Below are 20,458 nucleotides of genomic sequence, written 5' to 3' on the forward strand. Positions count from 1 at the left end.
GGGCATCTAAGCCAGTCCCGTTTCGGGAAATCCGAACGTCTCTAACACTAGGCTTGTTTCGGATCGGCGTCCACCCGGATATGTGGGGGAAAGGTGGACGAAGGTCATAAAAGAGGCGCTACGTCCACCTCAACGCCAATTTGCTTCACGTCTCCGTCCACCCACGAATCGCTCACACATCTCGGCAACTCCACAGAGATCTGGGGCGCATGAGCTTCCCCAGATGACCCAATAGAGTCAATGGGTTCACCAAACGAGGTCGAACAGACTAGCCACACTTGTGAGGTCTGTTCTCGATCTTTTACTCGCATAGAGAATTTGAAACGTCATCAAAAGACGCGTAGGTCATTCAAGAACGAGCACGAAGGAGCTGGTGACGCTTGAGTCCTGACTGTTGTGCTGCATAGACCAGGGCAACCTTCCTCACCGTTGTATAATTTGCCAAAAGAGGTTTTCACGCAGCGATCTGCTCAAGAAACACCAACGACTTCATCAGAAGCTTAACCAAGAGGATGCATTACGTGAAGAGCATGAATTGTCATCAGCGAAAAAGGTGGATTACTCCTTCATCATAGAGGACCCCAACCCACATTCGTCCCTGTCGCGAGATAGAGACAGAGAAACGGGAATTGCACACCCGCCACTTGTTGGAGACTCACGACTACAGTATCCTGATGTTGGCCACGCCATGAACAAAACGCCTAGAACGAGTCATGCCGCGTCTTCAGTTCTTTCACCATCATGCGTCGCGCTCTCCAGGCCACAAGATACAACGGCAACAGCCAGTGATCTTGGGGCGAATGTGGACTTCTCGTATTTTGTTCAACCTTGGCAGGATAGTCTGTGGGTTGACTCAAGCCAATGGTTTACACCGGATTTCTACGACGCGGTAAGAGAGACATCACACATAAGTGATCCTTTCATACTCCAAGACGATTCGATTTCACTATCTGCTCACTGGAACTGGCTGGGTCAATATCCAGCTATGCCTGGCAGTAGTGCATCACAACTGGTCACGAACGACGGCCAAGTCGCACCTTTAGTTCCAGCTGAAATCTCGGACGGGCAAGAGACTATATCGAGAGTCAATTCTCCTCCGAACGTGCCCTCTAGAGAGGACGGTGTAGCGTTTGCGTGGAACCCGTCGTCGAAAAGTCTTTGCCAAACCCATTCGATTTCTATCAGCGAGTCGCACCCTCTTATGATTTTACATAATCCTCGATTCGACATAATAGAATCAACATGGATTCGCGTTCAAGAGTTCCTAGACCTTGGAACTCCCGGCTCGGAGAATCTAATTCCGCCGTCCCTGGCAGTTGCGAATGTGTTTTTGGGACTCTTTTTCGACTGTTTCTATGAACAAAGTCCTGTACTTCACTTACCAACACTCTCAGTTGATCATTTGCCGTCATTTTTACTGTCCGCCATGATCATCATCGGCGCCACATACAGCCGTATCCGGCACACAAGACGCTTCTCTATACTCATGCTCAATAGAGCTCGTCAAAATCTTCAAGCACTGATCGAGGCCGACAAAAGCTTGACTAGACATCCTGAAACTATCTATGCATCTTCTCTCCTCGTGTATACTGGGCTATGGTGCGGAAACAAAGGGGCCTTTGAGACTGCTGAAGCATTCCGAGGAAGTTTGGTGACATACGTCAGACGTCTGTTCCAACCGAAATCGAAGGTCGCGGATGCCGCAAGTAGTCATGTTGAAGATCGTTGGAGGGCGTGGGCAAAATCTGAGTTCAAGCGCCGTTTACGCTGGTATGTGTTCATGATCGACTCACAGTTCCCCGCCATCTTGAACATGCGAAGTATGATGTCTCTCGCAGAGGTCGCTAGGTGGGAGTGCCCGGGCGATGACGCCGCATGGTGTACAACAAGTGCTCTCGCCTGGGAAGCTCTAGTCAAATCCCTGGGGAGTTCACCGGCACCAGAGTTTGGCGTTGTCTACAAGGCTCTTACAAGTAACAGAAGAGCTCAGTCCACCAGGTTGACACCATCAGTCTCTGCTGTTACGGATAGAATCAGCCCGTGGACACAATTCCTGGTTCTAAGCTCTTTGGCTAGCCAGGCACTGGACTGGTCACATGATTGGTCGGTACAGGTCGGCAGTGACCTTGCTATGCTACAAGATATGGACAGTGATTGTCATCGGGAAGGTCTGCGGATACGGGACAACATCATTAGTAAGGCATACTATCTTCTACTTATCTCCGCCAAAGCTGACGCGTTTACTTCAGCATCTTTGGAATCATGGGAGTTCTACTACGGCACCAAGCACAGTGGTAACCCGATCCCGGATGGGGCGCAAAGTCCAGTGCTGTACTTCCAGAAAGCATCTCAAATACTCCGTGGCCTGGTAAACATTCAACTACATACATGCGTTGCTGATTTGCAAGATGCCCTTGGAAAAGGCGGAGCAAATGCTGTTGACGAAAGCCTGGGCCGACTTCGAATCTATTTCACAAACGGGTACACCAGTTATATTGATTCATATCAAGGGCCGCCATTCGAGTCTCTAGACGCCTTTGCCAAATCAGTCATTGAAACTACATCAATCATGAGCAATCCGACACTACAGTCTGCCACACCTTACAGTATCTTTGGCGTCTTCCTAAATCATGTCTTACAATGGGCATTCCTAAAAAGCAGCCCCAAAACGTTGAAGTCGCACCTTCGTAGGCATCTCCGAGATAACGATTTCTCATACCACGGACAGGGCATGTCGGAGCTCACTGGAATACTAGACTTTGGGCTCTCTTCAGCAGACCCGGCAGTCATAAACAGGGACAGAAGCCACTTAGTTTTAATGCAAGCTGCTCAGAATTTGGCGCTACTTGGTACTTGGGGCGCATCGCTCAATCTGGCCCTTTTGCTTCAGCTGAGAGCGAAAACTTAGGTTTGACGCTGTTGATATCAAGGTTTGAGTCTCATAGTGGTCTGCTCAGGAAAACTTTGCAAAAGACCTGAATCCACAATATGCAGACATGAAGGAAGCTCGTTGAGCCTAGGAGATCATGTCTCGTTAACTAAGCTTTAAGTTGCAAGTTTTCATCCACGCCACAATGAATACATGACCATCAAAAGAACTCTCGATTTCGGTGAAGTTTAGTCATCTCCGTATGTAATGACAACCCATTCGTCCAGCACCGTGAAAGTGTGCGACGAATATGAGGTCCTGCCATGGTTGACTAGCTCATGGAAAAGCAATACGAGCAAGAGATCTGAAGCTAAGTTACCTTACCAAATTAGTCTTAGAAACCAGCGTAACTGGAAATATTAAGGTTATGCGTTGCCTCCCATCAGCAAGCTTAAGCAGCATTTGGGGTAGGTAGATCCGCAGCAAGACGGACGTGGCACTAGCTTATCCGCGTTCAGTTGCTTCTGAAGTTCTGGTCAGTCATCAGTACTTCGTCAGTGGGAGTAACTCGCAAGAGCCTCTGAAGCTTTCACCATCAAATCTGATGATTTTCCCCCGTACGTTGCGGTAGGGGCAAGGTCTTCGTGGGATTCTCAACCTACCAAGGCACGTACGTGTCTAGTGATGGCAAGCCAAGGCTGAAGCCAGACAATGGGAAAGAGAGGAGGCAAACGGCACATCTTCACGGAACTGCCGGCTGAATGCCAACAAGTTGAAGAAGATGCAGTGCGTAATTATAAATCAGACTCACTATGAGGAAATGCCAGGTTCTCGGGCTGACGCGCTCCACAAAGGTACCTTCCTCTGAAGAATTGCTTTTCCGTTCGTTGAGCCTCGTCATGTTGTCCTACCGGTAGACACGGAAAAGCTGCCCAGCTTCACAGACGAAGATCCAAATTTGTCGGAGTACGGAGTATTTGGAGAAGTGGTTTTCCGTCACATCCTCCCCCTGTAAGACCCTGGCAACACGCGTCCCCGGTGCTGGTAGCTACCACGTCTGTACTAGTGCAGGGTCCGAATTGAAGACCATTTTCCCGAACCCCGCGCAAGCGGAAAAGCTCGGCGCCCCATCTCCCCCATGGGGGAACGCTCCACCCGGGGGATAGGTCTTCTCTTTATCGTGACTTCAAGCGGAGCCAACGGACAGATGAGATAGTCTGATTTCCCTTGTTACCTTATAAAGAGAAGCTCTGCACAAATGTAAATATGCTTGGGAATGGTAGTGTCTGATACCAAAGTCTCACGGTTCAAAAGCAGCATCGGCCCACGATTTGACCGGTGTCGAGACAACGCACGGAAGGTACAAAAGTCAGCGTCTTTCCAAGTCATCAAAACACGATGGCTGAGCCAAAAATTTCCGAAGAGGGCAAGGCAAATGTCAGCCAAATGGAGCGTGTCTTGACAGGCGGTTCCAATGGAGGCCCCGAGAAGCCTGTTGCCAAGATTGGCAAGGTTGACGAGTTTGGGGCGCATACCAAGACCGACCCCAAGGAGATCGCCCTCGTGAAGAAGATTGACTTCTACATTCTGGTACGAGCTTCAGTAAATGGTTGGAAAAATGTTCCTCTTACTAACTTGACCGAAGCCTATTCTCTGGATCATGTACTTCTTAAATTTCCTCGACCGAAATGCAATGATCAATGGCAAGCTTAACTCGCTCTCAAAAGACCTCAAGCTGAAGGGAACTGAATATAATACTTGTGTATCCATTCTATTTGTTGGGTGAGTACTGTATCTTTGTGTACCTAGGCGCCACTAATCTCAATGTCGGTAGATACCTGTGTGGTCAGATCCCCTCGAACATGATCCTGAACCGAGTGCGACCCTCCTGGTACATGGCGGGTATGTATGCCAAGCATCCAACAAGATACGTGTAGTTCTAATCGGGTAGTCACATCACAGGCTTCATGTTAACTTGGTCGATAATTAGTCTGCTTACGTACCTTGCATACGACTACAAGACAATGTTGGTATGCCGATTCTTTCTCGGTATCACAGAGGCTCCGGTAAGTACCTGTCTGGTTGTTGTTGTCGCCGTCATCCAAGACATAGACTGGCTGACTTTGGTCTAGTTCTATCCTGGCGCACTCTACATGCTTAGCATGTTCTACACTCGCAAGGAAATTGCGACGCGCATGGCTGTCTTTTACACCGGCAACATGCTAGCCAGCGCTTTTTCTGGGCTGATTGCGGCTGGCATATTTGCTGGACTTGATGGGAAGCACGGCCTCGCAGGCTGGCAATGGTATGGTCGAATCCGGCTCATTCAACCCAGATCATAGACTCACCGTGGTAGGCTATTCATTGTTCAGGGTGCTGTCTCCATTGGCGTTGCGTTGGCGGCATTCTACTTCCTTCCCGATGCTCCGCTTCAGACTCGCTGGCTCAGCCTGGAGCAACGACAAATGGCACACCAGCGCATATTTGATGATACGACCGATCGTCGCGAGGGAGGCACCAGTGTCTGGAAAGGATTGCGCGAGGCTTGTACCGATTGGAGAACATGGCTCTTCTGTCTCATGGACAACTTGCACCTTTCAGCCAATGGTTTCAAGAACTTCTTGCCGGTAAGGACTCGCAGCCATAGCTGATCTTTCAGGTTACAATAAGCTGACTAGAGGTAGAGCGTTGTCAAAACCCTCAAGTACAACACAACAATCACATTAGTTCTCACGTGCCCGCCGTACATTTTAGCTGGCATCATGAGCATTGTTGTCTCACATTCCTCAGGCCGTTTTAATGAACGCACATGGCACACAACAGTGAGCAAGCTCATTGCTTGCGCCGGCTTCGCCATGGCTGTGGCCACACTCAACACCACGGTCAGATATGTCGGTATCATGATCTTCGTTGGAGCAACGTATGGGGTTAGTTCACCTAAAATGCCGATTTTCATTCCACCACATTTACTTTATCCTAACGGAATTTTAGGTGAACAATATCATCCTCGGGTGGACTTCAGCAACTTTGGGCCAGACGGATGAGAAAAAGGCCGTTGCGATCGCCATGGCCAACACATTTGGCAACCTTGCTAGCGTCTACACTCCGTACTTGTGGCCAGATTCGGATGAGCCAAGATACTTGACTGCAATGCTTGCTAGTATCGGCTTCTCTCTCGGTGTCGTTGTTTGCGCCTGGATCATGAGGATTGCGCTGCAGAGGCAGAATAGGAAGACCTTGGCATCTAATCCAGATGCCATGAACTTGTATGTTTACTAAACCTCGTTAACACCCGCGGAGAGCATGGGGCTACGGGTTTGATATGGATCATAAACCCATTGGATCCATCCATTCATTGGTATCAGACCAACGGTAGGTAGAGAGAGGACTATCCAGTAGACTGTATTGTGAACAGGTAACATACACAGGGCTTGAATAGACCTAGAAAGTATGTTGAATAGGAGTTGAAGAAATGTATTTATGATTTCTGGGCCTGCTCATCCAAAACCATTTGAAACGCCTCTACAAATGAGTTCTCCCAATCGGCCTCTGTCTTTGTGGGCCTCCAACCGAGCTCTGGTGCCAAAACAGGCTTCGTAGAAGAGCTTAAGAAATCAGTATGTTTGCTTTTCACACCCTTGAATGATTAATTGGCACGCTTGGAAATACTTACTGTGCAGCATAATTCATCTCTGCAACCTGGGGTGTCGCATTCAGCCATCTCGATCCAGCTTCTTCCAAGCTCACGGACCGAGGCTCTATTGACTCCAAAGCACCAAGCGAGCCACCTGCCTTACCAACCAAGGCTGCGAGATCTCGCCAATTGTGACTGCCAGTATTGGAGAAGTAAATGCCTCTCTTGCCAGAAGGAATCGTCTCTCCAGAGAGCACCTTGCTCAATATAAGCTCGTACAGTAGTGCAAGATCCGTAACATGAACATGCCCAAGACGGGCTGTGCCCTCACCTACGTATTCAGGGACGCCAGCCTTGATCGCCCCACGAATAATGCTGGGAATTTGCATTGATCCTTGATTGAAGAGGCCGGTGCCCCGCCCGTAGACTGTGGGAGGCATCATAATATATGCTTTGACTCCGGTCTTCTCTGCAGTCCTAACAACAGCAATATCTGTTGTTCGCTGGCCGTAAGCCTCCTGATTTTCTTTCTTCTCCTCATGTTCGTACACCTTTTCCTTATCTGACCATTGATGAATATCACCCGACTGCTGGGTGATCGTTCTTTCCGCAAGGTTGGAGGTTCCCGATGTCTGGCTCATCAATGATTCTATTAAAGATATCGCAACAAGATTTAGAATAGTGCGGAAACTTACGTGAATGAAGTGAACATCTCTTCCTGACTGCTTCTTCCTCTCTGCTAACCCTTCTAAGAGAGCTACAGCCGAGCGTGTATGGAAGCCAGTCGGCGTGTGGATAACGTAGTCGTGCTGACTTGCGATCTTCGTCAAAAATTGAGAATCATCTAGGCCCGTGAAGATGATGGCATGGATTCCTTTCTGGCTGAGAATATCGGCTTGTTCTTGCCTCCGAACTAAAGCGGTAATCGACAGTGCATTAACGTCTTTGTTGGAAGAGTTCAGGAGTTGTGTCAGAACAGTGCCACCACTAGGAAGCAGTCAGTTTGTCAGGGCAAGTTCAAGTCGGAACAGAGCACGGAGCGCACATGAAGCCTGTGGCGCCCGTGAACAGAAGTTTCTCGGGCATAATGGACAATTTTGATGATGTCTTGCTAGAAATCGTGAAAATATACACAGAATCGTGGAATTTGGCACGATGGTAAGTTTAGACCATGAAAGAATTCTGTAGACCTTACTTGCGTTTCTTCAATGTCGTGGAAATACCGGAATTTGTATTCCGCGGAAAGCCGGGTTCGTCCGTGGCCGATGATGACAGATCTGTGTCTGACGACTGCAGGTCGGCCATACACCGAATTTACACCTCCAGTCATTGACGTCATAGCTTAGCCATCTACCTAATCACATGCAGAATTCACATGAAGACATAACCAGTTTGATGGATATTAGATGGTGGTAGAGGAATGCAACTGGATACTCTAAAATCCACTAGTCTCGTTGATGTGGATTGGACCGGTCAAACTTTTCGCTGCCTACTTACTACCGGTTCCAATTCCACCATAATACTGAGAGGAAGCATTGATATAAGTCTCGATAGCCAGATGCAACTCATGAATTTAACTCATTGACCCCTGTGGAAGTGCGGATATGTCAACGACACTAACCCAAATGTTCTCCTTATTCTCGCTGTAAGCAATCAGCAGCTTCCTGCCAACCTGAACTGCGCTAGGATAGCTAAAGCCAAACGCCCGATTCTTGATTCCATCACGCGTGTCTGGGACAATCTCCTTTGTCGCATTCGTTCTCAACACACCGATCCACTTATAAGTCTGGTCGGCTCCTCGGGATAATGCCAAGGTCAGTGGCTGTCGCTGAGGGTCTGCGGCATTGTATCTTGGATTCGACAACAGAAATCTGTCGCCGGTATCGTCGAGCTTCCCCAGAAATTGTTTTGTCTTTGCATCTGGCATGTTTGTTTGATGAATCGCATTGCCGTGCGAGTTCATGATTTTGGGATACCAGCCGTTCCCCTTTGGATCTGCGTTATACTCAACCCAAACTGAGTGGGTATTATTTGCCTCTGAAGTGATGTCGCGCCAATGTCGTTGCCAGTACCCTCCTGTAGATGAATCACTGTCGTTGTGCCAAACGGCAAAGGTCTGTTCTTCCATTTGATGCAATCCATCGGCGACATATAGACCTTTGTTGTAAAGCCATGGCGACCAAGCCGGTGCCTCATCCGGTCTCCTCAAAACTGCGTTAATTTCGCAGGCTCTGGCGCAGTATTCCATGCTATATTCAGTGCCATACACGGTCTCCGCATACAATTCGGATCGTGTGAACTCATTCTGTTCCAGCCAGCAGGGATCCGCAAGCGGTTCTCCGCTGAGAGAAATTTTACGTGCAATTCGACCTGCACTTGCCCACCGACCTGGACACCACCTACTACCTGATTGGCCGATGGCATAAAGTTCGCCCTCGAGGTGTACGAAGGTCAACGCCTGCCATGCACGCTGAGCAATACCGCGGTCGCACCAATACTTCCAGTCATACGTTACTGTCTGGTTTGGAAGTAGAGCGGCCGGCATCAGGCTTCTCCCTGAGCTCCAAGTTGATCCATTATCGCTCGAGGTCGAGATCCATATGTCTTGGCCCATACTATCCTCGTCGACTGGAGCAGAGGAGTAAATGAGAAGGACATGGGAACCGATAGCAAAGAGTTCTGGGTGGTGCGCGTATGTACGGTTCTCGGCCACTCCGTTGTAGATTTGAATCTCTGCTTTAACCGATATCTGCTTCCATCCCGCAAAGAGTTTATCGTTGTAATCCAATGGCGGTGATACTTGCCACAGTGTATCAGACGGTGGAGGTTTCGCGTGTGTTCTGGTAAGCCATGAAGAAGCAAATAGGAGGCCTATGAGGGATGCGGCATTGGTGATCGCTGATGTGGCCATTTCTAATGATCCAAGTATTTCGTCACTGGCATTCGGTGGGTCGACAATCGTGGTTGTGAAGATTTTGACCGAAGATGTGTTTTAAGCTCGGCGGACAAATGTATCGCAGACTTGAAAACCTTTCGGTGGGCAAGAGAATATGTTATGTAGGTGCCATAGGGGCGCAATGACTCCATACCTAAGAGGAGGCCAAACCATGACTTTCTGCGGCCTGCACGTTGATTGGGGGAATATCCTGTGAGTATCATCCGGCGGCATGGGTAAACGGAGGAATGAGGAATCTGGTTTGTTCCTCCCGCGTCTCCCCACCATACATGGCAGTGCCAGCTGCCTGTACTTATCTTGCTTCCACGAAAGCATCGGAGGATTGATTATAAATTCTCAAGAAAGAGACAGTACCGATTGCAATCTTGCCTGAAACGATTTTCAAGTCGAGCTCTTTCACTTGCACAACTGTACTTGTTCTTCATATGCACGTGGATCCCCAAAACTGAGACGCGCAAAACAGCGGATGATGTAAATGGAATTGCACGGATCAAAGCCCCCCTAAGGAATTTGGGGGATCACGTGGTTTCATTTCTTCTTTCCGAAAGATGCAGGGTTTTCATTGATTCAAATGATGTTACTCCTTCCACCGACTAAGGTAGCTAAGCTCTGCAGCCACAATCAACTTTTGCCAAGCTCTCCAGTCGAAATATCAGCTTCAGCTCGTGCTGTATTACTGCCGGCATCTGTTTCGAAAGATAAGTAGAAGTATGCAGATGTCGGCTATTGTCCGATCACGGTGTACTACGATAGTACAGAATAATATCTACAGGTTCAATTCACATGGCGTATTTATCGGTTAGGCAGCCCCTATTCCATCAAAAAATACCTCGTCTAACAAAGTATACAGCACCTGCTGTCCTTCCCACTGCTCTTCCGCGGCGCCCAGAATGCGATCGGGAGGCAAGACAAAGCCGAAATCTCCTGTATCAGGAAGCTCAATAGTGTAGGAGAAGTCCGCGCCGCCAATCGCGTAAACATGGTCAGGTGCTGCCCCTGTGGTGGTATAGAGGGTAGCACCGCTGGGCCCGAATGTGAAAGTCGTGCGTCTCTCGGAGCTGTCACGGATGACCTCGCTGAGCACCGAAGCAGTCTTGGTCCACTTGCCGAGCTCGGGAGCATACCACGTCTCCTTGGAACCGAAGGGCGAAAGAATATATTGGCCGTAACTGTGCCAATCAATATATAATTTGACACGGCTGGTATCGCGCAGTTTGCGGACGTAAGCGTCTAGGCCTTGGTTTTCGATGGTGTCGGAAGGCTTCTGGCCGCGGTAGGATTGGGCACACGGGTTGGTAGAAGCGCCAAACGGATTTGCGTCCCATCCGTACTCCCAGTTTCTGTTGATGTCGGTTCCGTAGCAAGTTGAATTCAAAGGTGGGGGGGTGCGTGTCTTGCGCCAGAGACGGTCGACTTCCTGGGAGAACGTGAAGCCTGGTTCAGGTTAGCGCTTGTGGGTTCTTTATGAGAAAGTCCGCAAGGCCTGACTTACCATCTGGATTGACGATGGGGAAGATGTGAAAATCGTGTTGATTCAAGATGGAATCCGAAGCATTGGTGGCATTCTTGTGTGCGTTGATCAGCTGTAGAGTTATATATTCAATGACCTGTGCCAGGGCATGATTAGCTCAGTTATGCCCAACAATTTAACAATATCATGCATTGGCTTACAGGGGCTGCAATCCACTCTCTTGCGTGAACGGTACCACTATCGTATCGTCATCAGAATCTGATACCGTACACAGTAATAGTTGTAGTTGGTGGCTAAGCCATCATTCTTACTGGTAGAGTACGGCGGGCTTTCCCGGACCCTCATCGCCGAAAAGGTGGATTCCGTGAATTGTCCGATTCTCGAACGATCGCCCCGAGTATACTAGCTCAGAGTTTCCAGGAAAGGCTTCGTGGAGGTCGGTGAAGTATTGGACATGGTCCGTATACGAGTGGTACGAGTCGAACCATGAAAGATCGTTGATGTCGCGCTTATATGCGGTGTGAACTTGAGATTCGGCGGCGATTGACTCGCCGAGGTCTCTGTGCAGGGTGCGGTAGTCTAGTCCAAATGACTCAACACTGCTGACTTGGTCTGGCGAAATGACGATGTCAATGTGATTATCGACGTCGTGGTTCCATTCTTCATGAGGAATTGTAGCAAGTTTAGCTTGCACAGTTGCCAATTGGTTGAGTGTTTTCACTCGGAGAACCTGGTAGCCCTCATAATTTACTGGACTCCTTCTTTGAAAGTTGAAGCCGACGGCGAGCGTAGAAAACACGGAAACGATGGCGACAGTTCTCATCTCAGCGACACGTCAACAAAGATTGCTAGTATGATGACACTGGGAGACACAATTCTCGAACATCCTAACTGCTAATAGCGCACTTATAGGTACGCTGTTTTTGCTTGTCGAAATCACACATCGCGACACACCGTCAGTGCCAAGCTGCAGAAGAGCAGTAGATCGATTGCGTGCGCATTAGGCAGCCTCCAGACTGGACCACGAAGTCGATGGAATCCCCAAGCTAGCAATTATCTCTTTCCGGGAGAAGCAAGTGTCCAAAAATTCTTTAATAACGCGTCGCCATGCATGACGTAAGGATCAATATCACCTTCCCCTTTAAACTTAGCCAATGCATGGCATTTTGACCCCTCAGGAAAGTTGACTTTTCGTGATTCTTGTTGAGTATGACGTCTTTTTTCACGGGATAGCCCTCCTTCTTCTTCCAAAATTTGGAGGTACTTCATAGCGGAGCCACGTGTTACTCACGATGGCATCTCCATAGAGCTGTGAATACCTATCCCATCCACCGTTATGCCAAGAGATCGGCCGAAGAAAGCCGGGTAGATGTAACCGAATAAGATATTCTTGAGAATTGGAGGAAAGGTGTTCGGGTTCTTGCTCAAAGCCTTGAAGACAATGCTTTGGAGCCACTGGAGACAACCCGAAGTAGGATGAGAGCTATAAGGGAATCTTTAGCGTAGCTCGCGCGCTGAAGCTTCGTGCCGCAGACTTGTGGTATCAAATGGTCGGTCAACAAGGGCTTAGTGAGATCCAGGCCGCCAGGAAATCATGATGTCGCATGGTGTCGGTTTATCTAGCGGAATACCTTTGATAGTTGAAACCATGGCTGGCCAATCACCTGAAGGATCTTTGAGTGGACACAAGCTCGTTGCTCGCCCAGGACATGTCAATATTGGTTGCACTGTGATATAAGTGGCTTACCTATGTTTGTCAATACCGAAGCCGCCGGACAAGAAGTCTAGTTTGAAAAGAGTGATCCTTCATCCGCACCCGGGGCCATGCAGCATAGACAGCATGCAGACTGCTGGGTTTGTTGTTGTTAAGCAAGTTAAGCTCAAGCTTCCTACACATGGCTAGCCTCGCCTCAAGGCTTCAGATGGCGGGATCTTCGGTCCCGGTTGACAACAGTCTGCGGGCAGTGGAGCAGACCACAGTTTTGTCCTGAGACCAAGTTTTCAATCCAGGAAGATCCTAAAATATCTCATGACTTGGATGCTCAATGCCGGCAAGGGCGAGCTGACGAAAGCGATCGACAGGTGGTTGGTTACAAGGGTAAGAAGGAGGCTTAGAGAATTGATGCAGCTGCAGATCATGGGAGAACATCAACAACAGGGAGGAGCTTGACAACCCACGGTTGAGAGTAAGAAGTATATATCTTCGAACGATTTACATGTAATACAGTAATTTCCCTGTGATTTTTTGCCACAAACAACTGGCCTCGCGGAACCATCTACTCTCCAAGCCTTCAGAGACGCTGCTTAGGCTTTGTCGATTTCTTACACACCGTGATGCAACGCCCCATATTGGGAACAGATGGAAGTTTCTTCCAAGTCTCATCAGCGATTATTGATAGAGGTAATATGGTGTTGTTGGAAGTTGACTGACCTACAGCCGATTTTGTCGACTCCTTGAACTAGTCGGCATCACAGTTGAACGTAACACCGTCAGGCTTTCCACCAGCCTGGCACGCCGCATTCGCAGACTTGCAGTGCGTACTATCGGGTTTCACATCCTTTGCGCAACAAAAGTTGCACATTGTTCCTTGAATAGTGGCACCGCAATTCTTAGGCTCCACGCAATGTCGTCGGACAAGAGAGTTGGGGGCGAAGTCGGACGGCGGCATTGCCGCAGCCAGAGGCAGCAGGATAAGAGAGATTCGCATATTGACCATCACTACTGGAGTTGGAATGTAAGCTTTGCAAGGCTAGCATGCGATGAGATGCGTGTCATGGAGAGTCAAGTTTAGAAAATGCGCAGATGTCGAGAGCGGAATGCAACCCTCTTTATTCTTGCTCCAATATCGCGCAAAGCTGGGACTATAGATAGGCAATCATTTTCAGACTGATTATGGATGAAGAATAGACTTCAAGTGCAACTTGTCACAGGGCATACTTTGAGCCTAGCTGATTGGTGATGGGCAGGAAGGTTTGTTTTCCGAATCTGCCCAAAGCTACCCTCAAAAGTATACCAGGGCTCACAGAAACGGCGGCTTTAGGGGCATAGCAGTGAGCAAGAAAGAGGTTTATTCTCCAACTTGCTCCAGAACCTATGTATTTGCGCGACGACTTCAGAAACATGCTCTAGTTATGCATCTTTTTGGTTGGAACAAAGCACGTGTCGCAACGCCGCCGTTCTTCATAATACCTACGATTCAAAAGCACCAATTCGCAGCGCCGTGCATTGGATTTGGGGAAAGCTGATGAGGGTATTCGAGGCTGTTTTGCTTTTTACTCGCCTTCGTCAGATGTCCGTTTGAAGGGGAGAAGTCGACATAATTGTATATTTGAGGTGGTTTCGTCCGATGAGATGACGCACTCTCGCATCGGCTCCAAAAGCCCTCCGTGAACTCTACAAACAGTGCCTACCTCGTTACATATATGACAAGGATATGGGGACCAAATACTGCAAAGTCCATTCTTGGCCATCGCCTCAGAACCCTTCGACGCCAAGGTCAGGGACATGCTCATCGCACATGGTCCTGTCCATGTCGACGGATTATGGAAGCCGCTGTACCAAAATACCGGCTACTCTTGCCTTTCATGCACGACGGTTTCGTTCTCGGGTATATTCAAACTTTCTTGGTCGTCTCGAAGACTTAGACTTGTGAGCTTGTGAACTTCTCTTCTCCCATTGGGCACGGGGAACCCCGCGTCTGAAACCGAAGAGCTAGCCCGTACACCAATGGGATGAATCACGACAGTCTGGAGATCGGTCTTGCTTATTACTGATGGTGAAAGGTGTTATTGGTGATGCTGGCATACTTTAAACTCAGCAAATTTGAGGGTTTGGGAGTGCGAGCTGTTCGGGTCAAACATTTCAAGGTAGGGAGATGATAAGTACTGGTTTAGGCACAGCATCACAAGAGTACAAAGATCAAATTAAGGAAAGGACCAGTCGCTAATCAATACAAAGTTGTGTAATGATTGTTTGGGGAACGTTGTGTGCCGGGAGCCACGTCGACCATCGTTTTGAAAACTTAACTCGCGGGGTGCATTTACTGCTGGCATCGTTTGACGCAAGCCTTTCTCTCCCAACACAAAGAACATCGGTAAACAAGTAAACAACACAATAAAAGAATTAGCAAAACTCCACCCGAGATCTAAATCCAGTTATACAGATGATATTACAGTAGGGTAAATAGCTATTACACACTCAACTTCTAGGCCTTCCCATTGGAAGTTATAAACTCAAACTCTTTGAAGTCAGCTCTTGCAAGTTCTTTTTCGACCCAACTTGCTATGCTTTCTACCGCATGATACGGGCTCTCTAAATGTACCTGGAAAAACCCCTGCAATTGAGATGGAGTTAAGGTGTCTTCCGGTATCATGCTGGAAAACTGAACAGAAAGCTTTTCGATTTCTTCCATTTTTAGGTGTGTCGTGCACCCTAGGTCTGGAGAAAACATCCGCACGAACATGTCCGCCGCTGACTTTGGGCTAATATTGCCCAGAAGGACCTTCATGTCGACACGGCCGGGCCGAATCAAGGCACTATCGAGTTGCTCGGGTCGGTTCGTAGTCATAATGACGATACGGCCCTCCTGCGATCCAACGCCATCTAAAACATTCAGTAGTCCGGAAAGAGTGCAATTGGGCACATTGCTGCTCTCCGGTGAATGTGCGCGCCCGTTCCCGCTGCTGATCTTCTCTTGATTGCTGGAACGCTCCACCCATACGGCATCGATGTCTTCAAGAAGAACCACGCATCGCGGCGGAATCTCCTGGAACATCTGCTCCAGATCGGCATCCGTTGCCACACTAGGGATCTTGACCTCGTAGAGATCCAATCCAAACTCGCCGGCAATCGCCACAGAAAGCGAGGACTTGCCAGTTCCGGGCGGGCCGTAAAAGAGGTAGCCTCTCCGGTACGGCATACTCCGGCTTTGATAGCGCATCTGGGTCTTCGGATCCAGGTAGTTCCGGATATCAGCAAGCAACTCCTGCTTCAAGCCGAGGTCAAAGTGCACGGTGTCGAGGTGGCGAAGGGGCTTGCGGGCTTTAGCTTTCCATGACATGCCGTAACGGTCACGGGAGTAGATGATAACGAAGTACTGCGTCTGCCTGTCGGTGTACTCGCGGCAGGCCTCAATGAAATTCTGGACAGGATGCGCCGACCATCCGAAGCAGCTGATGGTCAGGTCCTCGCCTCCGATTCCATCATAGCTAGGGTCGGATAGCGAAGAATTGAAATCTCCAACGGCACGTGTGACGACAAAAACGTTGCCATTGAACCAAAGCCCCCGTGTATTCCAGTGTGGACAGTACTGAACGGTGTGGCGCGTCTTCTTTAGAGCGGCGGCACGGTCTGGGCTGGCGCGTCCAACCTCGGTACGACCGGTGAAGGAGCGATAATGCCGGGGCCGGTTGGCGAGGACCCATTTCACAACGCTCCGATTGACCGGGTCACCACCCGGAATTGTGACGGAAGCGAGAAAAAAGCGCCGAATGCAACTATACGCTTCCCGCCAGGCACATTGCATTAGTCTCCAAGCCGTAGGAAGGGTGCCGGCTATGGCAATAAGGGAGCCAATTTGTGTGATATCGAGCTCGGACCACCGAGTAAGAACGTCCCTCACCACGCCCGCTCCTTGAGACCATGGGTCGAGGAGGGCGTAGCTCGCGCCGGCGATATGGAACTGGTGGGACATTAAGGCGATGAACTCATTCCGAGCCGTCCCAGCCTGTCAAAAGATGCAGATCAAGGAATCGGCACGCAACTAAAGGGAGGTCAGAATGTGTTCGATTGGCCAAGCCTGTTCAGAGGCAAGGTCCGAGAAATCTGGTCAGAAAGTGAGGCTCAGGCAAAGCCTGGCAAAGAGCAAGTCAATACAAGAAGACAGACAGAATGGATCAACGCATGTTGATGAAACGAGTGACAATGAAGTAAAGCAAAAATGTGAACAAGGGATTGCTTAGCAAGATCGTGCGAGGCTAGCTTGTGGTCATTTCGAAGGGTCGGAAAGCTTTTTTCCCCCTAACCTGCACTCCAGAGATCCAGAGAAGCCATATTCACCAGCCACACACGAGCCACAAGGTACCAGAGATCCCACCATCGGCGGACACCTGACGGAACATTAAAACCCCGAGCCACCTTGACCTCGCACGTTCTAGGAACAACTTTGGCCCGTGTGAGACCAGGTACCTGGGTATACACTGATTTGAGGGATCTCCCTGAAGTATTAATCGTAAGTAGTAGTTACAATAGGTAGGGTAGGGTGCAGTGGACAATATTACCTCCGCACATGGACCTCTCCATAAAGTATCCTGGACTCGGGAAAAATCATCGCAGCGAAGCCAGAACCATACGGGTCTGCAGATGGATGAAAGATATCTGGATTTAGACGGCTGCAGTCAAACTATTGTTTAACCGCCATCTGGCCACAGCAAGGATGGCAGCTCCGACCACGAGAGTTGCGCCGGTCCACATCGATAACGCGAGATATCCGGCGTGCGCAAGAATCTGGCCGCTGATGGGAGGCCCGACAAGAGCGCTGCCCATTATCATGATCAGTAACAACAAATCGCCCTAGGCATGGAAAAAGAGACGAGGGACGACTCACGTCACAGCGATGGAGCCCATCATGCAGCCGACAGCCAACCCCTGATGACGATGATGCGCAATCTTTCCTATGCATGCACCCTGCAAGCTCATGATGGCCTACAAATGCGTCAGCCATCGTCACGGAAGATCACAATACAAATCTACTCACTCCAGATGAAAACCCGTACGCCAAGCTCCACACTACCAAACCAGGAAGAGACGTCGCCGCTGTCCAGGAAAAACCAACGATACCAGCCGCAAGAGTCGCCAGCGCGCAAAGATTAAAATGCCCATACCGATCTGCAAGAAGACCAGGGACAACTCGTCCCAGAAACGAAGCGCCGTTAAGCCCGGACAAAAGGTAAAATGCTGTCGATGTGGACAACCCGTATTGAGCGCCGAAGCCCGTGATAAAGAAGAGGGGAGTGAAGAGTCCAAAGTAGCCGAGCGCTAACCCTCCACAGAGAAGTATAAATGTCGTATTCTTCAGGATCGAGTAGCCGGACTCCGTTTGAGATTGTATCTCATCATTCGATGATACCGCTCCCTTCTCGTTCTTATCCAATACCGCCTGGAGTGGACTCAAAGATGCCTTGGGTGTGGGGGCATCAACCACAGTGATGCAGGTGATAGCGAGAAGGGGGACCATGGTGAGAGCAACGACCCGCATAGTCCAGCTAAAACCGAGCTGGCGTTTGTTCAGCAGTTGCTCCAGCATGATCGGCCAGATGATGCCACCGATGGAGGACCCGCCAATTGTGAGGCCCAGGGCAAGGCCACGGCGATGAGGCATGCGGCGTGACACCACAGCCACAGGGGGACAGAAAATGAGCGACATGCTTACTCCGAGCAAAACTCCCTGGGCTAAGAAAGCCTGGTAATACAGCTTACAGAGAGAAGTCATGAAGAGAGCAAAGACTTGACCGATGCTGCCAATACACAAGAGAACCTGGAAAGCGTGAATCATAGAATCCGCATGTCGACAGGGTTGAAGTCAACTTCCCTCTCGCCTAATTTTTCTTGGCATCTGCTGTTAGTGAATGAGTGAGCCTACCACCAAATTACTAACAGCCGAAAACTCTTCACCTCCCCTTGCCGGAGCCCGCATCCGCGATGGCCTCACAGCCGCCGTCGGGCACCGGACTGATGTCGGCCGACCAAGCCGACCCCGAACCAGGCTCCGGGACACCTCCGGAGCCGAACCCCACCTCAAGAGCTAAGCGACGCCGCGACGCCGAGGCACAGCCGACCCGGCCCAGCCTAACGGGAAGCCAGCTTGATGCCACCACCGACGCCCCTACCTCGGCCGAGGGGCCCGCAGCCTCTACCGCATCTGCTCCGAGCGGATCTGCCACAGGGTCCGTCTTGACAGCCCTTGCAGAAGAAGCTAGACAGTACGAGGCACGGAAAGACGTCTTTCTGACCATTGCACGGTCCGTCGACAGCGTTGTCGCCAGCTTTGACGGTTCTAGAAAGCAGATCGCGAAAGAAGCCACTGCCTATGTCATTCAAACCCTCAAGAGACTGATCAATCACGAGACAAGCCCAATAGCGGCCCGGAGTTGGGCGGCTGTCGTCGCACCGATGGCGGGCAACACCACTGCGGCGACCCGGAGCGGCCAGAGCTGCCAGAGCTCTGCCCGCCCGAAGGCCACACTCCCCGCCGAGGATCAGCCGCAGGCGCAGCCGAAGGAGGACCTCCGCATCTTTGCCCGCGTCCCGGAAGAAAGCTTAGCGGCCGCTCGGAAGATCGCACCGTTCGCCGTACGACAGATCGTCTGTAAGGCCGTTGGCCTGGGGCTAGCGGACCTTCCCCACGTCTACCATATCAGCACAGGTTACTCTCTGAAGCCGCGAAACAAGCAAATACAGGAAAGACTACTTACAAGTAAGGCAAAGCTGGCGGAATGCCTCGGCGCCCACCAAGTCGAGACGCCTATCAAGTGGCACACATACGTTGTGCCGCGATGCCCAACAAAACTACACAGCATTGGCGGGGACGTCCTGGACCCAGCCACACTCGTTGAAGATGAGGTCTTCGCACAGACAGGACAGAAGCCTGTCCTTGCTCGACCGTCCCGCCTTGGGCCCAACCCAGTCACGAACGAAATATCTTGGCTCATATCATTCACATCAGAGGTCACGCCCTTCAGGCTCTTCAACCAAAGCGGCAGATCTCTGCCCATCAAAAAACGAAGGACGCTCATCCGACATGACCCCGGCTGCCAGGGCTACCACGCCAACCGGTTCTGCGGACGACGACCGACTTGCAGCAACTGCGGAAGACCTTCCGACTCACACGAAACGGGACCTTGCATGGCCAGGCCCCAGTGTCCCAACTGCTGCGGCCCCTTCCAAGCCGGCCACACAGACTGCCCAGCGAGGCCCTCGGTCGTAAACGGCGTCGTCTCCCTTCCCGGTCGAAAGGAGCGGGCTCGGATCCGGAAGGCCGGCCAGAAAGCATCGGACACTCTGTACAAGGCTACTCGATCCGACAGTAGCCAGGAGGCGGCAGGCGTCCCTACCTCCACCAGCCAGAACCAGCAACCCGGCGCCAAGCGCGCGCGCACGAGAACGCCCTCCGCAAGCTCGATCGTTTGCCTCGGTGACGGAAGCACTGACAGCAGCAGCATGGATGAAGACGAGGCGGACGAAGGCGAAGGCGAAGACTCCCCCGACAACACCTCCATCGACCGTCCCGTGCTACCCATGCCAAGCAGGAGCCAACGGGCAGCACAGAAGCCAAACTACAACGTCGCGAATGCCTACACCCACCTCGAACTCGACTCGGAGACGTAAGCCGAGAGCGGCGACCCCACGGATGCTACGCGTTGCGCAGGGCAACGTCGGAAAGATCTCCCCGGCGCACACGGCTTTCCTGCAGCTCTGCTGGGAGGCTCAGATAGATGTGGTCCTCGTCCAGGAACCCTGGACGGGCTGGA

At 50.6% G+C, this 20,458-nt stretch overlaps 8 protein-coding genes across 8 annotated transcripts; 2 read left to right on the forward strand and 6 right to left on the reverse strand.

Annotated features, from left to right (window-relative positions):
* The first annotated feature begins 161 nt into the window (after window positions 1-161).
* Window positions 162-3,022, forward strand: BDZ83DRAFT_134969 (uncharacterized protein). The gene is made up of 3 exons (XM_060501242.1): window positions 162-340; window positions 408-2,195; window positions 2,250-3,022. Exons 1-3 carry the CDS (start codon window positions 241-243, stop codon window positions 2,906-2,908), a joined length of 2,547 nt encoding a protein of 848 aa, XP_060358703.1. The 5' UTR covers window positions 162-240; the 3' UTR covers window positions 2,909-3,022.
* Window positions 3,023-4,315: 1,293 nt separating this feature from the next.
* On the forward strand, window positions 4,316-6,148 carry BDZ83DRAFT_591668 (MFS transporter; the record flags this gene model as incomplete). The annotated part of the gene is made up of 8 exons (XM_060506458.1): window positions 4,316-4,459; window positions 4,515-4,651; window positions 4,704-4,771; window positions 4,832-4,935; window positions 5,002-5,174; window positions 5,226-5,496; window positions 5,554-5,796; window positions 5,861-6,148. The coding sequence occupies 8 exons, from the start codon at window positions 4,316-4,318 to the stop codon at window positions 6,146-6,148; spliced, it is 1,428 nt and encodes a 475-aa protein (XP_060358704.1).
* Window positions 6,149-6,347: 199 nt separating this feature from the next.
* On the reverse strand, window positions 6,348-7,589 carry BDZ83DRAFT_591694 (NAD dependent epimerase/dehydratase; the record flags this gene model as incomplete). The annotated part of the gene is made up of 4 exons (XM_060506463.1): window positions 6,348-6,474; window positions 6,543-7,135; window positions 7,199-7,490; window positions 7,549-7,589. 4 exons carry the CDS (start codon window positions 7,587-7,589, stop codon window positions 6,348-6,350), a joined length of 1,053 nt encoding a protein of 350 aa, XP_060358705.1.
* Window positions 7,590-8,076: 487 nt separating this feature from the next.
* Window positions 8,077-9,414, reverse strand: BDZ83DRAFT_591682 (uncharacterized protein; the record flags this gene model as incomplete). Its single annotated transcript, XM_060506460.1, has 1 exon — window positions 8,077-9,414. The coding sequence occupies one exon, from the start codon at window positions 9,412-9,414 to the stop codon at window positions 8,077-8,079; it is 1,338 nt and encodes a 445-aa protein (XP_060358706.1).
* A 666-nt stretch (window positions 9,415-10,080) lies between these two features.
* BDZ83DRAFT_735448 (zinc carboxypeptidase) lies at window positions 10,081-11,775 on the reverse strand (the record flags this gene model as incomplete). The annotated part of the gene is made up of 5 exons (XM_060512967.1): window positions 11,242-11,775; window positions 11,131-11,167; window positions 10,952-11,066; window positions 10,289-10,893; window positions 10,081-10,182 (listed from the first exon to the last, which is right to left on the reverse strand). Exons 1-5 carry the CDS (start codon window positions 11,751-11,753, stop codon window positions 10,081-10,083), a joined length of 1,371 nt encoding a protein of 456 aa, XP_060358707.1. The 5' UTR covers window positions 11,754-11,775.
* Window positions 11,776-13,389: 1,614 nt separating this feature from the next.
* On the reverse strand, window positions 13,390-13,647 carry BDZ83DRAFT_591688 (EC7 protein; the record flags this gene model as incomplete). The annotated part of the gene is made up of 1 exon (XM_060506461.1): window positions 13,390-13,647. One exon carries the CDS (start codon window positions 13,645-13,647, stop codon window positions 13,390-13,392), a length of 258 nt encoding a protein of 85 aa, XP_060358708.1.
* A 1,488-nt stretch (window positions 13,648-15,135) lies between these two features.
* Window positions 15,136-16,623, reverse strand: BDZ83DRAFT_591690 (P-loop containing nucleoside triphosphate hydrolase protein; the record flags this gene model as incomplete). The annotated part of the gene is made up of 1 exon (XM_060506462.1): window positions 15,136-16,623. One exon carries the CDS (start codon window positions 16,621-16,623, stop codon window positions 15,136-15,138), a length of 1,488 nt encoding a protein of 495 aa, XP_060358709.1.
* Window positions 16,624-17,208: 585 nt separating this feature from the next.
* On the reverse strand, window positions 17,209-18,485 carry BDZ83DRAFT_640990 (major facilitator superfamily domain-containing protein; the record flags this gene model as incomplete). The annotated part of the gene is made up of 1 exon (XM_060509526.1): window positions 17,209-18,485. A coding segment is annotated over one exon (821 nt), but the record flags the coding sequence as incomplete, so codon positions are not given.
* Window positions 18,486-20,458: the final 1,973 nt, after the last annotated feature.

Source organism: Colletotrichum acutatum, assembly GCF_030867785.1.
Source record: "Colletotrichum acutatum strain CBS 112980 chromosome Unknown BDZ83scaffold_176, whole genome shotgun sequence".
NCBI lineage: Eukaryota > Fungi > Ascomycota > Sordariomycetes > Glomerellales > Glomerellaceae > Colletotrichum > Colletotrichum acutatum.

Excerpts from the sequence above, each read along its gene's own strand:
- BDZ83DRAFT_134969 (XM_060501242.1), top strand. The coding sequence starts at position 241 with ATGGGTTCACCAAACGAGGTCGAACAGACTAGCCACACTTGTGAGGTC. Across the intron at positions 341-407 it reads GAAACGTCATCAAAAGACGC|ACCAGGGCAACCTTCCTCAC; the intron begins GTAGGTCATTCA and ends TGTGCTGCATAG. Across the intron at positions 2,196-2,249 it reads GATACGGGACAACATCATTA|CATCTTTGGAATCATGGGAG; the intron begins GTAAGGCATACT and ends CGTTTACTTCAG.